The 18,062-nt window shown below is 53.5% G+C and overlaps 1 protein-coding gene across 2 annotated transcripts; it reads left to right on the forward strand.

The window, feature by feature from the left end:
• Positions 1–3,245: 3,245 nt before the first annotated feature.
• SSTR5 (somatostatin receptor 5) lies at positions 3,246–13,127 on the forward strand. 2 transcript variants are annotated; one of them, XM_077786904.1, is made up of 3 exons: positions 3,246–3,323; positions 4,061–4,241; positions 11,195–13,127. In XM_077786904.1, exon 3 carries the CDS (start codon positions 11,263–11,265, stop codon positions 12,373–12,375), a length of 1,113 nt encoding a protein of 370 aa, XP_077643030.1. In that variant the 5' UTR covers positions 3,246–3,323; positions 4,061–4,241; positions 11,195–11,262; the 3' UTR covers positions 12,376–13,127. The 2 variants fall into 2 exon arrangements, with proteins under 2 accessions (XP_077643030.1, XP_077643031.1); XM_077786905.1 differs by lacking the exon at positions 4,061–4,241 and having other exon boundaries at positions 3,255–3,323; positions 11,230–13,127.
• Positions 13,128–18,062: the final 4,935 nt, after the last annotated feature.

Below are 18,062 nucleotides of genomic sequence, written 5' to 3' on the forward strand. Positions count from 1 at the left end.
TTAATCAGAGTAAACTCCAATTCCAACATTTCCATCCAATTCCAGACAGGTTTGGACCCAAAACTCTCCCGGAGATGATTCCACACCCCTCATTCCTCCTCCTTGATGCCAATCTCCGCTGGGAAAAACTGCTGCTAAAGTTCTCCAGGAGTTTTTTCCTTCTAAAAACACGGACCCAGCTGATCCCGGCTGCCTCGGGCAGATTCCAGAGGCAGGAGGAGCCTCCCGAGCTGCCGCACTGGCAGGGGCTGGGCTGGTGCCGGGACGTGTGGCAGCGTTTCCCATCCTCAGCATTCCCGGGGGAAAACCCACCCCGGGATCCTGCCGGGACATGGAATTGCTGGGTGCGACAGAGTAAGGAGGCTTGGAGCCAAATTTGGGGGATTTCGGAGGGGTTTGGACACGGATCGTGGAATCCTGCGATGGGGCGGGTTGGAAGGGAGCACAGGGGTCATCCCAGAGTGGGAATGCATCCTGAAATTTGGGAATATCCCCGAGGGAGGGACTCCACACCCTCTGTGGGATCTGCTCAGGGCTGGCACTGCCCAGGGCAGGAGTCCAGGGGGAATTCCTGGGATCAGCCCCAGCACGTTCTTCTGGAGCAGAGCCCTCCCTGCAGGACAGGGACACCCGGGGACACCCAGGGGCACACAGGGACACCCAGGGGTCCATGGGGACACCCAGGGACACCCAGAGACACTCAGGGACACTCAGGGACACCCAGGGACACCCAGGGATCCATGGGGATGCCCAGGGACACCCAGGGACACTCAGGGACACCCAGGGACACTCAAGGACACCCAGGGATCTATGGGGACACCCAGGGACACTCAGAGACACTCAGGGACACCCAGGGGTCCACGGGGACACTCAGGGACACTCAGAGATACCCAGGGACACCCAAGGACACCCAGGGACACTCAGAGATACCCAGGGACACCCAGGGACACCCAGGGACACTCAGAGACACCCAGGGACACCCAAGGACACCCAGGGACACCCAGGGGTCCATGGGGACACCCAGGGACACTCAGGGACAGCCAGGGATCCATGGGGATGCCCAGGGACACTCAGGGACACCCAGGGACACCCAGGGACACTCAGGGACACCCAGGGGTCCATGGGGATGCCCAGGGACACTCAGGGACACTCAGGGACACCCAGCGGTCCATGGGGACACCCAGAGACACCCAGGGACACTCAGGGACACCCAGGGACACCCAGGGACACTCAGGGACACCCAGGGGTCCATGGGGATGCCCAGGGACACTCAGGGACAGCCAGGGATCCATGGGGATGCCCAGGGACACTCAGGGACACCCAGGGACACCCAGGGACACTCAGGGACACCCAGGGGTCCATGGGGATGCCCAGGGACACTCAGAGACACCCAGGGACACCCAGGGACACTCAGGGACACCCAGGGGTCCATGGGGACACCCAGGGACACTCAGAGACACTCAGGAACACCCAGGGACACCCAGGGACACTCAGGGACACCCAGGGGTCCATGGGGACACCCAGAGACACCCAGGGACACTCAGGGACACCCAGGGACACCCAGGGACACTCAGGGACACCCAGGGGTCCACGGGGACACTCAGGGACACTCAGAGACACCCAGGGACACCCAGGGACACTCAGGGACACCCAGGGGTCCATGGGGACACCCAGGGACACTCAGGCCTGAGGGCCCCTCTCAGCCGGGGCTCCTCTCAAGGCCGAGCAGCCCCGGCTCCCTCAGCCTCGGCTGGGCACGGAGCTGCTCCAGCCCTTCCCCAGCCTCCCCCGCTCCAGGAGCTCCTGTCCCCGCCGTGCTGGGAGCCAGAGCCGGCCACAGCACCCCGAGGGGCAGCGTCACTCCCTGTCCTGCTGGGAATGCTCATCCCAGCACCCCCCAGCATCCCCCTGTCCTTCCCGGCCCGAGGACACGCAGAACCAGCCCCAGTCGCTCATTTTGGGGCTTTTATCTCCATCTCAGCTCCCGTTCCGCTCCGCAGTGTCAATGTAAAAAACGTGCCCAGGGGAATCGGGCGCTGGAATCAGGATTGCAGGGAATGCTCTCCCAGGCTTTGTGTTCCCTCCGTTCAGCCCCAACACGGCGCTGTTGGCTCGAGCGGGTGAAGAATCGAACCAGCCTTTGGAAAATCCTGCCTGTCTCCCAGCACAGATCCCGGTAAAATTCCTTTTTTTTTCCCCAGAGTGTTTATTTACAGGAAAAGTGCTGCTTTCTTCAGGGCAGCTTAGGCACCGCCGTGTTTATCCAGCAGCATTTTCCCTAGCACAAACCGCCAATAAATTCTAATAAAATAAAGGCAATTCCTTTAAATTAACCCCATTTGGCTTCAAGCTGCCATTCCCGGCGGGATCATTGCTGGGCAATAAATTGTGGGCATTTTCTGGGCGTGTTTGCCGAGCAGGTGATCCGAAGCTCCTCTCCTTGGCTGTTTGTCATGCCAAATTCTATTTTTATCAGATGACTCTTCCCATTGTCATGGCGAGAGCAGGCTGGAGTCTCGCTCGCATTTAGCAACCCATGCCCATAAATACATCAGCAGATTGAATTCCAGCCTGACATGCCAGCAGCAGCTCTGCCTCGCTTTTTATTTTTTTTTTCCCCCATGTTCACACGTCTGACTCAAGCACCCAGCTCTAATTGAAAAGCCTCAACAGAGGATTAAGATCAGATCCATTATTATCAGCGCGATGCTCTGTGCATGCTGATGAGGAGGGGCTGAGCTCGGAGCTGCTCTGAGCCCCCAGAAATTGGGGGGAAAACGCTTGAGGTGGCGCTGGGAGTGATGTTTGAATTCGTGACAGCGCAGGGAGGGTGCGGGGAGGAGCGGGGAGAGCTCTGCCTCACTTGGATCGCACTTGTTGCATCGCAAAATACTCAAACCCCAAAACACTTCGTCCCCTTCTTGCCCAGCGGGGCCCCGGGGGGTTCGGGAGGGAGCGAGCCCAACGCGGGGCTCCCCTCGCAGCCTGGATTTTCAGCCCCATCTTCCCTCCAGGGAGCGATTTGAGGGCCTGACGGAGCCAGCTGGAGGAAAAGCTCCCGCAGGGGATGTCGCTGCCCGGGAGAGGCCGATGCGACCTCGGGCTCTTCTGCCGGGGGCAGAGCCCGCGGGTGGCAGAGCCCTCCCGCTGCCCCCAAAGGCTCCCCGCGCTCGGCTGCCGATTCTGGGGGTCGGCAGCGGCTCGCTGGCAGCCTGCGGGGGGATCTGGAGGATTTCTCGGGGCTGGACGGGAGCTGGAGCAGGGGAAATGCGGCGCTTCCCCCTCCGGCTCCAGCCCCGGGGCTGCGGGAGCGGCAGAGCCGGGTAAGGACAGCCCGGGATGGGGAGGGAGGGACAGGGATGGGGAGGGAGGGACAGGGATAGCGGTGGGGAAGGGGGTGGGGAAGGGGAAGGGGAACGGGTATGGGGATGGGGAAACAGGGATGGGGGGACAGGAATGGGGACGGGGAACGGGGATGGGGGAACAGGGAATGGGGGGACAGGAATGGGGAGGGAGAACGGGTATGGGGATGGGGAACAGGGATGGGGGGACAGGGATGGGGGAACAGGGATGGGGGAACAGGGATGGGGACGGGGAACGGGGATGGGGGGACAGGAATGGGGGGATAGGAATGGGGAGGGAGAACGGGTATGGGGATGGGGAACAGGGATGGGGGGACAGGGATGGGGAGGGAGAACGGGGATGGGGGAACAGGGAATGGGAATGGGGATGGGGAACGGGGGTGGGGAAGGGGGACAGGGATGGAGGGACGGGGATGAGGAAAAGGGAACGGGGATGCGGGAACAGGGATGGGGAACAGGGATGAGGGAGTGAGGATAGGGACGGGGGACAGGGATGGGGATAGAGGAACAGGGACGGGGAGTGGGGCACAGACGTGGGAAAGGGGACAGACAGGAAGAGGTGGCGCACACGCTCGCAGGTGGCACACACATGGGGAGGTGGCACACACGCACACACACACACACTCACACTTACACACTCACACTCACACACTCACACACATCGCGGGGACACCGGCGGGCAGAGCCGCGCTCCGCAGCAGCCGCTCCCAGCTCCAGCCCAAGTTGCCGAGCGGGGGGCGGCCCCCGGGCTGCGGCACCCCCGGCCCCTCCGAGCCCCGAGGCTCCTCCCGGGGGAGCGGCCAGCGCGGGGAGCGCTCCCGGCGCGGCTGCGGGAGCGGCAGGCTCCGCTCCAGCGGGAGAGCAGCGCTGGAGCCGCAGGTGAGCGGGATGCGGGAGCGGCGGCGATCGCTGCGGGCACGGAGGGTGGGCACGGGGCACGGGGGGGTCCGCAAAGCGCACCCCGCTTGGGGAGGGGCTGGCTGGGGTGAAGGAGGCAGCGGAGACCTCGGTCCCGCTTGTGGAAACACCGAATTTGCCCTTCTGAGGGGGGGTTTGGGGCTGGAGTGACTCCATCCGGGCTGGGGGATGGAGTCACAGCCTCTGGGCGGTGATGTGACCCTGTCGTGCCGGGAGGGTGACAGGGGGGACCCTCCGGGCGGTGATGTGACCCTGTCATGCCGGGAGGGTGACAAGGGGGGACCCTCCGGGGTGACAATCCTGGCTGGGGGTGCCCGGGAGGGACCCCCGGCCGTGGGGACAATGCCGCGTTTGAAGCAGGAGCAGCCGGAGCGCGGCTTTGGAGCTGGGAAGGGACGCGAGAGGCACCAGTGGGGACAGCCCGGGGCCGCTGTCACCGCGGGGATGTGGCAGAGCCCTGGAAGGGGCTCGGGGAACGAGCAGAGCCCTGGGATAAAACAGGGAGAGCAGGGGGTGCGAGCCAGGGGGGACAGCGAGCACGGATGGCAAGGGCAGGTGACATCGGGGGTCAGGGCAGGGTGACATTGGGGGTCAGGGCAGGGTGACATCGGGGGTCAGGGCAGGGTGACATCGGGGGTCAGGGCAGGGTGACATTGGGGGTCAGGGTAAGGTGACATGAGGGGTCCAGGTAAGGTGACATGGGGGGATCAGGGCAAGGTGACATGGGGGGTCAGCATGGGGCCCGGGAGCGGCTCCCGGAGCCCAGAGCTTGGCACGGATGAGCAGGGCAAGAAGAGCCGGGCTCAGGTGGTTTGGGCTCAAGCAGAGACTTTTGTAGCTCTGGGGAGGAGGAGACCCCCGGGTGAAACCCCACAGCCTCTCCCAGGGTGCTGGGACCAGCCTGGGGGTGCTTGAGGGACCCCCCAGCTCTTGGGGACAGCCAGCAGGGCTCGGTGGCTGCAGTGGAGCTGCACTGATCCGAGCCAGACACCCCAAATCCTGGAATTCCCCCTCCGGAGCTGCTGCTCCTGAGCTCCTTCCACCGCGGGGCTGCTCCTGCTCTCCCTCAGCCTGGGAGCAGCCCCAGGCTGGAATCAGCGCTCCTGCAGCAATCTGGAATATCCCTGACATCTCTGCGTGTCCCTGGATCGCAGAGAGGAAGGGAGGAACAGAAACCTTTGGGGAAAGGCCTGGGATCGGGGCTGTGCTGGAGTTTGGGAGCTCCCCCCCAGCCCCACTGCCCGGTGGGGGAGCAGAGATGGAGCTCCACACCTTGCTCTGCCTGGAGCAATCCCACCTTAAATCCGGGAGAAATCCCAGCTTAAATCTGGGACCAAACCCACCTTAGATCCAGGAGCAATCCCACTTTAAATCCAGGAGCAATCCCAGTTTAAATCTGGGACCAAACCCACCTTAGATCCAGGAGCAAACCCATCCTGAAATCCAGGAGCAAACCCATCTTAAATCAGGAAGCAATCCCAGTTTAAATCTGGGACCAAACCCACCTCAAATCTGGGACCAAACCCACCTCAAATCTGGGACCAAACCCATCTTAAATCCAGGAGCAAACCCAGCCTTAAATCCAGGAGCAATCCCAGTTTAAATCTGGGATCAAACCAATGTTAAATCCAGGAGCAAACCCAGTTTAAATCCAGGAGCAAACTCATCTTGCATCTGGGACCAAACCAATTGAAATCCAGGAGCAAATCCAGTTTCAATCTGGGACCAAACCCAGCAGAATTTGCTTTCCACAATTGTTGTTGTGGCAGGAGCAGCTGAGCCCAAGTGAGTAATCCCCGAGCACGATTTAAAGGTGTTTGGGGAGAAAAAAAAAAATATTGAGCCAAGATTTGGGTTTATGGGTTATTTCATGAGTTGTTTGCTCCTAAAAAATAGGAGCAGCTTCTCAGGGGCTCTGGGAAACCCTGGGATGAGCTGAGGGGTGACAAGGTGGTACTAAATATATAATTTTAGATTTTTTTAGGCTTAAAAGCAGGAAGAAGCTGTTGAACTTGGAATTCAGCTGATCGGTGCTTAGTCCTAATTCAGAGAGTGAAGCAGAGGAGAAATTCCATGTGAGAAAGTTTTGTTTCCAGCAGAGAAAAATCCATAATTTGGTTTTTCGAGGCAACAAACGCCCCCTGAGAAGCGTCAAAGGCAGATTTGTCCAAGGAGAAAGTTCCTTTCCAGGAGAATCTGAACGGATTCCTGGGATGTTTTCCACTCCGGCTGGTGGGAATGGGAAAAGCGAGGTGTCCCTGCTGCATTGTACAGAACATTTTCATCCCTCAGAGCTGCGGCGGCGCTCGGGGCGGTGCTGCATTTCCCTGCTGCTCCCACCCAAATTTCCCGGGATTTTTGGGTTATCCCAGAGCTGCCCTGTCGGGTGTCCCCAGCTCCTTCCTTCTCCTGCCTGCTCCATCCCCCCAAAAACCAGGAACGAGGAAGCAGCAGGTGATGGACACCCAGCTCCAAAAGGGAAAAATGATCAAATCCAGGGATTTCTTGCAGGAGCTCCACGGGATGGGAATTCTGCTGCCGGGTGACAATTCCTGGAGAGTTCTCCAGGGGTTTTTCCTCCCAAGACACTTTGGAAAGGCTGGATTCCCACTGGCTGTGTTATCCCTGATTATCCTGCCGTGCTCCTGCTGTAATTCCATTCCCAGCAATTCTTGTGGATGGGAGTGATGATTCCAGAGGCAAACAGGCAGCAGGATCCCACCCAGCTTGGAAAATCACATTTAATTCCTGCCCAGCTTGGAAATTCACATTTAATTCCTGCAATTCCTGCCTGATCCCTGCCCCACTCTCATGCAATGCTCTCCATGGAATTATTTTTGCTTTCCTGCTGTGACCAGAGCCAAGGAAAACTTCAGCCTTGATCTGGCTGGGCATTTTTAATTTGAAATTAAGAATTTTAATTCGATTTTAAACGGTTGTTTTTTCCTTAGGTTGGCATGATTTTCCAGTCGCTGTTCTGTTAATCCTTCTGTTAATTTTTCACCCAGGTTTATTTAGGAGTTTTCACAAATGTGAAATTCTAACACCATAACACCTCTGCTATTTATTCCCTGATTTTTTTGGGGGAAACAGGCACAGAGATATATTCAGCTGCTGTGGATGCCGATTTTTTCCTGGATGCTGCTCCATTAAAACTTAGAATTCTATCAGTGATTATTCCAGGCCTACGTTCCCAGCTCCTCAATTTTATGCAGAAAATCCAGAATTTATGGACAATTCCAGGGTGGGGGCTTGGAAATCAAAGCAGGGGGGGAAAAAAAGCTGGATGAGAGAAAATCCCCTGGAGGCGTGTTTGTTATTAATCCCTTAATTAAGAACACCAAACAAGGCTATGAGGGATCAATCAGCGCCTCTTAATTACCTTTAATCATCAACTTTAATCACCCTTTGTGGAGGTTCGGGGTTGTGGTGACAAAAGGAGCTGAGCCCAAATTGTGCCGGTGATGGACAAATTTTCACCTGGATAGGGGGAAAAAATTCCCTGTGCTCCTCCAAGGAAAACATGGATTTGTAGATGTCAGGTTTTTTTTTTCTCCAGGAAAAATCCCGGAATTCTGCTGGCTGCGAGGCAAAGGCTGCGGGAAGGAAACGTGGAATGGGGATCTGGGTTTGGTTTGCAGATCTGGGGGAGGTTGGGACTTCAAATCCTGGCAATGGGGAATGTCCAGATGGAGTCAATTCCCTCCTGGTGCTGAAAAAATCAGGGAAGAGCTGGGAGGATTTGCCCCAGAGCCTTAGGAAATGGATTTCCCCTCAGGAAACGCCCTGGGAAATCCCTGGAATTGTCCCTATCCAGCAGTTTGGGATAATGGGAGATGCTCATGGATGAGTTTGGAGGTCCCTTCCAGCCCAAAGCATTCCAGGGTTCTGGAATTCCCTCCCCAATCCCCTCAGGGTGACAGGGAATGTTGTCCAGCTCATCCCACAGAACAGAAATCCCGAGGGAAAGGTGAATATTCCCACAAACCCACGGGAACAGCCCCAAAACGCTGAGGTGACAAAGTGTCCCTGGTGCCAGGAAAAGTCTGGCTGGTGAGGGAACCTGCAAGTTCCTCTCTGTTGGAAAATCCAGAAAAATCCAAAAATCCACCAAAAAATATTCCAAAAAATCCGCACCTCTGCATTTGGGGCTGGAGGATTCCTCCAGGGGGAGAAGAAATTGGAAATATCCAAAGAAAAGAGTTTCTCTTCCCAAGGCCTGAGCTCCAGAGGTGGTGGAAGGACCAGGACTGAAGTTGTTGTGTAATTTATAATTCCTCCAGTCCTGAATCCAAGGATTTGCACTGTGGGAAAAGGGGACTTTGGAAAAGGTGTCCTTTCCCATTTTTTAGAGGATAAGCCACATCCTGACCTTCCCTGCTGAGTTCCAGCCCTGCTTCTTTCCACACCTTCCAATTTTTTTCCAGGCTCAGGTGGAAATTTGGGTGTTTTGGGCCCAGCCTGGATGTGCTGAGCTTGTCTGGGAAGAACATTCCCAATCCCAAGGATGCAGCTCCATGGATATGAGTCAATAAACCCTGCCTGCTCCATCCCGTGTGTTTTCCCTTCCTATTCGTCCCTTCAGTGATCCCTAGCGGGGTCACAGCAGGAAAATGGGAATTTCCAAACCCGTCCCAGCAGAGAATGAAGGGTCCCAGCTTCGGCTTCTCCCAGAATTCCCCCATAAATAATCTGAGATTTGCTACAACTCAGAATTTCAAAAGAAGTTGAAGATCAGTATTTAAAATTCCAATTTTTCAGCCAGAACTGGACTTTTCCTGTGTTATTTTATCCAAGCACTGGAGTTTTCCTGTGTTATCTTGTCCAGGCTCTGACCCACTCCTGTTTAATTTATAAGGATCTTGGCTGCAACGGGATGCTGGGAATCGCAGGGATGCTCCCAACACCTAACCCCCAAATATTCCAGCAGCACATCCAGCTCCTCCTGCCCCATCCCACCCTCCAGGAGCTCCCTCAGCTCTCCCTGAATTCCCGATTTCCCCACCCAGCCACGTGAGACACCTACTCCCCATCTGCACATCCCCAAATTGGCTCGGCACATTTGTGATTCCTCCCGGGAGCTGCAGGGGCTCCTCGTCTCCCCCAGCTTTTCTCACCCCAGGAGAAAGCCCAGCCCTGATGGATGGAGGTGGCTTCGGATTGCTCCTGGAGACAAGGAGTTTTTCCAGCGCTGTGGGCTGCCTGTTTGTCATTCCAGCTCCAAACCCCCGGTTTTTGGTGTTTTTTGTGGGAATCTGCTCGTCAGGTGACGGCAGCAAAAATTGCTGGGTTTTTCTTCCACCTTCACCAGGGTTTGCTGTGGGATTTGGTGCTTGGAATCTCACCTTCACCAGGGTTTGCTGTGGGATTTGGTGCTTGGAATCTCACCTTCACCAGGGTTTGCTGTGGGATTTGGTGCTTGGAATCTCACTTTTGAATAGGTGGCGTTCCCAAGTTTCTCCACCTGATAAATTGAACCCCACTCCGACAAAAAGGTGGGAAAATATTGCTGGGAATCAAGCTCGCCACAGGAAAGGGGAGTTGGAAATTCTCCATCTTTTTCAGAATGGTTGGTAGAATTTATTCCAGCTGTCCTGGAGCTGCCCACTGCAGCTTGGATTTCCTGCAGGAAAAAGGGATTTTTTGGGATAAAAAGCAGTTCAGGGTGAGAGGAGAGGATGCAGGAATACCAAAAGTAATCTTGAGAGATGGAAAAAAAAGGGGTTTATTCCTTCCCCTCTCTGTGCACACACCCTGACCTGCTGGGGAAGATATCAGACATGATCCTTGCTGGCTTGGAGCTCAGGAATTTTTTTCCAAGGGTTTTCCATGGTTATGGAAAGTTTTACTTCCTCCCATGATCCCAGTTCCAACCCCAACACCTTCCACTATCCCGGGTTGCTCCAAGCCCTGTCCAGCCTTGGCCACTTCCAGGGATGGAGCAGCCACAGCTTTTCTGGGAATTCTGTTCCAGAACCTCTCCACCCTCGCGGGGAAAAATCCATCACAGCTACCGCCAGCCCTGGATCCTGTGAAAACGAAACAGAACCTGGGATCTGCTGGGATGAGCACAGGGATGAGCACTGGGATGAGCACAGGGATGAGCACTGGGATGAACACTGGGATGAGCACTGGGATGAACACTGGGATGAACACTGGGATGAGCACTGGGATGAGCACTGGGATGAGCACAGGGATGAGCACTGGGATGAGCACTGGGATGAACACTGGGATGAACACTGGGATGAGCACTGGGATGAGCACTGGGATGAGCACTGGGATGAGCACAGGGATGAACACTGGGATGAGCACTGGGATGAGCACTGGGATGAGCACAGGGATGAGCACAGGGATGAGCACAGGGATGAGCACAGGGATCCTCCCATTGTGCAATTCCTTTGTTTGGGATTGATCCCATTTCTTGGCTGAATAATCCAACCCCAAATCCTGAACAGAACAGAAAATGGAAGTGATTGTAGAAGTCCGCTTTGAATTCACTCTTCCTGTCTCTGTTTTCCTTGAATTTTTGAATTTTTGAATGTTTGAATATTTGAATTTTTGAATTTTTGAATGTCTGAAGTTTTGAACTTTTGAATTTTTGAATGTTTGAATTTTTGAATGTTTGAATTTTTGACCTTTTGAATGTTTGAATTTTTGAGCATTTGAATTTTTGAATGTTTGAATGTTTGAATGTTTGAATGTCTGATTTTTTGAATGTTTGAATGTTTGAATGTTTGAATGTCTTCTGAATGTTTGAATTTTTGAATGATCGAATGTTTGAATGTTTAAATTTTTGAATTTTTTGAATGTTTGAATGTTTGAATGTTTGAACTTCTGAATTTTTGAATCCTTGAATTTTCGAATTTTCAAATTTTCAAACTTTTGAACTTTCAAACTTTGAATTTTCCTTCTAGGAACAAGATGCCCGTGAAGTTTAATCTCTCTTAAGAAGAAAAACCACGGAGAGAAAACAAAACCCCCCATGGATCCTCTGCACTTTCCCAACGCGTTCAGCATGGAAGCCGCTCCTGGCCAGGAGAACTCCTCCGTGCTGCCCAACGCCACGGAGAACGGGACGCTCCCGGAGCCGCCCCCGTTCCAGTACATCCACAAGGTGCTGATCCCCATCTGCTACCTGCTGGTGTGCGCCGTGGGGCTGAGCGGCAACGCCCTGGTCATCTACGTGGTGCTGCGCCACGCCAAGATGAAGACGGTCACCAACATCTACATCCTCAACCTGGCCGTGGCCGACGTGCTCTTCATGCTGGGCCTGCCCTTCCTGGCCACCCAAAACGCCATCTCCTACTGGCCCTTCGGCTCCTTCCTCTGCCGCCTGGTGATGACCGTGGACGGCATCAACCAGTTCACCAGCATCTTCTGCCTGACGGTGATGAGCATGGACCGCTACCTGGCCGTGGTGCACCCCATCAAATCCACCAAGTGGAGACGCCCCAGGGTGGCCAAGCTCATCAGTGCCACGGTCTGGACCTTCTCCTTCTTGGTGGTGCTGCCCGTGATCATCTTCTCGGACGTGCAGGAGGACTTCCAGACGTGCAACATGAACTGGCCGGAGCCGGTCAACGTCTGGTCGGCGGCGTTCATCATCTACACCTCGGTGCTGGGCTTCTTCGGCCCTTTGCTGGTCATCTGCCTGTGCTACCTGCTGATCGTGGTCAAGGTCAAGTCCTCGGGGATCCGCGTGGGCTCCACGCGGCGCCGCCGGTCGGAGCGCAAGGTCACCAGGATGGTGGTGATCATCGTGGTGGTGTTCGTGTTCTGCTGGCTGCCCTTCTACACCATGAACATCGTCAACCTGATCCTCATCCTGCCCGCCGACCCCGTCCTGGAGGGGCTCTACTTCTTCATGGTGGTGCTGTCCTACGCCAACAGCTGCGCCAACCCCATCCTCTACGGCTTCCTCTCCGACAACTTCAAGCAGAGCTTCCAGAAGGTTCTGTGCCTGCGGAAGGGCGATGGAGCCGAGGATGGAGACCCCGTGGAGCACAGGCAGGAGAACAGCAGCCGCCTGCAGGAGTCCATGCTGACCCAGAGGAACGCAGAGTTCAACGGGCACATGCAGACCAGCAAGGTCTGAGGGCGTGGCCCGGCACCGCGGAGTCCCCTGGAGGACTTGGGGACTTCAAGGTTCAGGAAAAGGAAAACGTGGAGCCCTGGAAGCTCCAAGAAACGTACGCAGAGGGCTCTTCCCTGCTCTTCCCGGCTGGAAGTGCCAAGCTCTCGTGGTGTCCTGATGGATCCGACGTCTGGGACCACTTTGGGTGCTTCAGGGAATGATTTCCAGGCGTTGTACCCCTCTAGTGATGCAAACCAACACTAAGCCAGCTCTAATTCCCCTGTTAAGATTGGTTTAAGGCTCCTTTGTACTGCTGGGATCAGCTCCGAGCTGCAAACAGCTCAGCTGGGATCCTTGGGAATTCTTCAAGGGGATTTCTGAAAGGAAAAGGAGATTTCTTCAGAGTTTCATGCAAAAAAGGCACCAGCACTGCTCTGGAAATGGGATTTGATGTGCTGGGTGCTGCCTTTGCTTTGTTTTCCTGTCATTCACCCATCCCAGGGAGCCAGAACAGCCAGGAACCCTTCAAACACAGCCAGAAAGGATAAAAAACCCAGATTGGGAGAACATTCTGGAAAGGAATCCGTGTAGCCGTGACATTCTCACCTTCCCACCCCATGAAAAGAGCTGTGACTCTGTCGTTGTGATGTCAGTGCTGATGGCCGTGGGCTCCTGGGGAGAGTTTGTGTCCATTCCTTGGGTCTGAGTGTAAGCCTGGACTCAAAACTGCATTTCCAGAAATTAAACCCAGCTCAGTCACCTCTGAGTGTAAATCTGCATTTGAAACTGCATTTCCAGAAATTAAACCCAGCTCAGTCACCTCTGAGTGTAAATCTGGACTCAAAACTGTGTTTTCAGAAATTAAACCCAACTCAATCACCTCTGAGTGTAAATCTGGATTTGAAACTGCATTTCCAGAAATTAAACCCAGCTCAATCTCCTCTGAGTGTAAATCTGGATTTGAAACTGCATTTCCAGAAATTAAACCCAGCTCAGTCACCTCTGAGTGTAAATCTGGATTTGAAACTGCATTTCCAGAAATTAAACCCAGCTCAGTCACCTCAGAGTGTAAATCTGGACTCAAAACTGCATTTCCAGAAATTAAACCCAGCTCAATCTCCTCTGCGTGTAAATCTAGACTCAAACTTGTGTTTCCAGAAATTAAATCCAGCTCAATCCCCTCCTGACTGGTGCAGTTGCCAGGGGATGTTTGCGCCTCAATCCTGGAGGTTTTCCCCAACTTTAATGATTCCATAATTCCATTTATTCTCTTGGATGTGACACTCCCAAAGCCAGGAACTCACTGGACACACCGAGACACACGCACAGGATGCACCCAGAGCCTGGCTGGGACCATGAGTAATTTACTCCCAGGTTTCTCCCAGTAGCAGGCAGTGCTCACCTGTGCTACAGCACATTCCACATCCCAACACAGCCAGGTTTAACTGGTTAATTAATAAAATTAACTTTTCCGGTTGGTTTGGTGTGAGCTGGGCTGTGATTCCCTGTGTTTTTCACCTGAAATGATTCCTCCTGGAAGCTCCTGAGTGGGAAATGCCTGGAAAGCTCAAGGTCGGGGCAGGAAAATCTGCTTTGGAAAGAAAAAGGATTTTAATAAATTCAGACTTCTGGGAAGGAGTTAAACCCTGGCTTGGGCAGAGCAAAGAGCATTTCTCCCCTCTTTCCATGGGGTTTGAGCAAATCCTTGGAATTAACCAAGGGAAGTTTTCTCCAGAGGGAACAGACCCTGGAAAAGAGGTGGATGAACCTGGGCCTTGTTTTGCACGTGCTCCAGACCAATCCCACCTCTTTTTCCGTTCCCTCGGATCAGGATGGGGATTCCAATTCCCAGAAAACAGAAATTCCAGCCAGCCCATCCAACATTCCTGTTGGTAATGCTGCAATCCATCATATTTAAGGAGTAAATGTAGGAAAGCCCTCAATGCCCCAGATCCCAGGAAATTCCCTTTCCAACCAGCAGCTCCCTGGGGAATTCAGTGCTGTGGGAATGATGTTTTGGAGGAATTTTTTATTTTTCCCTGGCCCAAGGAATTTTTTCTGGGAGCAGCTCCTGCAGATCATCTCTCCCAGTGCCACTCAGCCTTTGCTCCACGGGATTCCTTCCTCACCCTAAAAAAAAATCTTTCCTGAGACCTGGAAGCTCTTCTGGCTTTTCCCTGAATCCCAAACGCCATTCCTGGGCTTCTCCTGGCAGCTCGGCAGTGGAATTTTGAGGAGCCAGCTGAGCTGCCAACGTCCCTGCACACATTCCATCAAAACATGTCATCCTTCCACAAAGACTGACAAATTCCCGGGAAAATCTGTCCTCCCAGCCAGCCCTTCCCAGGAGGCTCCAGACAGCATCGACACTCCCCAGATCCCTTTTTTTTCTCCACACATTCCAACCCCAATCCCTCATCCCCAGGGATTGAATGACATTTTTAATACCTCGACAGACAATCTTTCCAGATTCCAGCTTATTCAGCTTTTCCTTTGATTCATCCAAGGATTCCAAATGTTGGCTCTGCTCTGCTGGAAGAAAAAAAAAAAAAACAACAAACCCACCCACGGGAAGATCATAGAAAATTTGCCTGGTGCCCATCTGACCTTCAGGAGGTGGAAAAATCATTTGGATAAAATAAAAATTAAATAAAATAATAAATAAAAAACAAACTGGAATTTCTGGTTCAGGCTCCATCCAGGAATATTCAATGAGATCCATGCAATAAAGGGAATTCCAGCTGCTGGAAGGAAGGGTGTGTGGAAAAATCCACCAAGCAACCTTTGGGATACAGGAGCAGCTTCCTTAGGGATTCACTTTTTATTCCATGAAAAATGGGTTTAATTGAGGGGCAGAAATCATGGATTCAGTTTGGACAAGTGGTATTAGGAGACAGGAATTCCAAAGGGCAGATTCCAGGTGGGCATCCCAGAGGAATTGGGATTAATGGGCTTCACTGGGCACTTCCTGGGTTTCAGCAGGGTCACCATGGAATCTTCTGGCTTTGGGATTTCTCCTGGCTGATCCCCAAGGGAGGAAAAACCCAGGAAAGTGCCTGAAGTGTGGAATTTATCCCGGGATTTATCAGTGGATTGATGTTGCAGTAAGAGCAGGGCACGCATGGAATTTTTGCACCTTCCCTCTTTAACTCCCAGGTGAACTCCCAGCTCTTTGTTCCCTGATTCCTGGGATGGGATTATCCCTGGGATCCAAACATTCCCTGTGCCACGAAGCGTTTGATCCATCCTACAAATCCCAATTTCCAGTGCCTTGGAACTGCAGCTGAGGCAGGAGAGACTGATTTCATCCCCAGATTTATTCCCGGGATATTTTATCCAGCTCCAGCCCCTCCCTCACCTGGAATGCCTCAGCTGCTGGCCTCAGCCCGCTCCTGGTTTTCCTGGGTTGTTCATTCCCGCCCATTGGGGTGTTGTTTTGGAGAACTCCATGGAAATCCGGCGCTGTTGCCATGGGATGGGCGACGCTCCGGGGTTTCTGTGTTCCCTCTCCCTTTAACACTTAATCCTCCCTATCTGCCCATCATTCCCTGGAAAGTCAGGGAAGGTGAAGCTGTCCCCACTGGCTCCCTTCTCCTGAGCCTTTAAGCCCCGGATCCCATTCCTGACCTCGAGCCGGGAGTCATCCCAAATATCGGATGGATCCCATTCCCTCAGCCGGGGATGAAGCCGCTTTTCCCAACAGGAAAAGCAGCAGCTCTTGGGAAAAGCTGGGGGTGAACAATCCTGGCCCGTGGGGGTGGAGATGGCACAGGAATTTCCGTGGGGATCTGACCCTGGATGCAAACGCAGCCCAGGCCTGGAAGTGCAGTGAGCTGGGAATTGTCAGGGAAGAGTTTTCCCTTCACCTTCCACGGATCACCTCTGCTGGCTGGATTTGGGGTTTATAATCCTGGTTTAATCCCTCTGGGATGAGAGATCCAGGACTGCAGCCCCCCTGCTCCAGAGGATCCCTATTTCATATTCTAGAGGGAGATTTGGGCCTTTTCCTCTCCCTGCTCCAGAGGTGGATCCCACTGTGGCTTTCTCTGGAGAATCTGGTGGAAAAAAATAAAGGATAAAAACCCCTCCAAGGCCTCGATGAATTTATGCTTTTCCCAGCAAAACAAAGAATCATGGAATGCTTTGGACTGGGAGGGACTTCAAGATCATCCCATTCCAACCCCTGACACGAGCAGGAGCAATTTCCACTATCCCAGGGTGCTCCAAGCTCTTGGGCACTTCCAGGAGTGGGGCAGCAATCCTGGGCACAATTCCTGCATCCAGGAGGAACAACAGAGCCAGGCAGCACAAATCCCAGACACAATTCCTGATTCCAAGAGCCAGGCAGCACAAATCCCATACACAATTCCTGATTCCAGGAACCAGGCAGCACAAATTCCATGCACAATTCCTGCAAAATTCCTGATTCCAAAAGCCAGGAAACACAAATCCTATACAAAATTTCTGATTCCAAAAGCCAGGCAGCACAAATCCCATACACAATTCCTGCACAATTCCTGATTCCTAGAGCCAGGCAGCACAAATCCCATACACAATTCCTGATTCCAAGAGCCAGGCAGCACAAATCCCATACACAATTCCTGCACAATTCCTGATTCCAAAAACCAGGCAGCACAAATCCCATACACAATTCCTGCTTCACCGGAGGAGAAGTGCTGGCTCCGGGAGCCGTGGTGACAGCAGCTCCCCTGGGCAGGGTAATTAATTAATTATGCATTCCCAGAATTAATGAGAGCATCCTGTTTGCATCCCTGTCCCTTTTTTCCACAGATTCCAGCCCCATATGCCGGGTGCCAGACAGGGCTGACAGCCCCACATCCCACACTTGGAATTCTTTTATTTCCTGACGTGTCTGTGCCTGGCTCCTGACAGGAATCAGAGGCATTTCCACGGAATTAATTCATGGCACTCGATGGTGTTTGGATTTTTCCAGCACGTTTCAGGGAGGGAAAAGCAGATCCGTGGATTTCTGACCTGATAAAAACCTGGGAGCTGAGCTGGGCCACCCAGACAGAGGCAGGGATTGGGAATGGAGGGTTCTGCATCCCTGGAATCACAGGATCACTGAGGAGGGAAAAGATCTCTGACAACACTGAGCCCATCCCTGTCCAGGTGTCTTTTCCATCCTGGAAAAATTCAGGATTCTGACTTGGAAGGGAGGAAAACACAGAAAACAAGGAAAAATGACCTGGTGGAGGAATTGTTTTGGATTCTTCCTTGCATGGAAAAAGGGAGACAATTCCAATGTGATCCCCTGGGAATTCACAGGCTCTGTGGTGGGTTTTGGATCAGCAAAACCCCAAATCCAGTGGCAATTCCTCAGTTTCCTGCACATGGAATTTCACTCTGAAATGGCCTTGGGGTGGCTGAGATTGCAGCATTCCAGCCTGGATCCAGAGAGGAAGCAATTCCTTGGAGAGCAGATTTTAATGTGATTTTCCCTGGAAATAGCATTAGGCTGTCGTTCCCAATGTCTGGCAGGAATTGTTGGGTGCCCAAATCTCTGCAGCAGCTTTTGGCTGGAATACAAATGCAGCTGGGGAGGAAACGTCCACAGGTTTGGGAAAAGGGAAGCAAATCCCTCCTCATCCCAGGGATCCAGCTCATCCTGCCTGTTTGCCCATTCCTGAGGGGATGAACCTCTTCCCACATCTCCGGGGCCAAATCCAGCCCTGCAAGGACAAAAA

The sequence above is a fragment of the Lonchura striata genome, chromosome 16 (genome assembly GCF_046129695.1).
Source record: "Lonchura striata isolate bLonStr1 chromosome 16, bLonStr1.mat, whole genome shotgun sequence".
Classification (NCBI taxonomy): Eukaryota; Metazoa; Chordata; class Aves; order Passeriformes; family Estrildidae; genus Lonchura; species Lonchura striata.

Excerpts from the sequence above, each read along its gene's own strand:
- SSTR5 (XM_077786904.1), top strand. The coding sequence starts at position 11,263 with ATGGATCCTCTGCACTTTCCCAACGCGTTCAGCATGGAAGCCGCTCCT.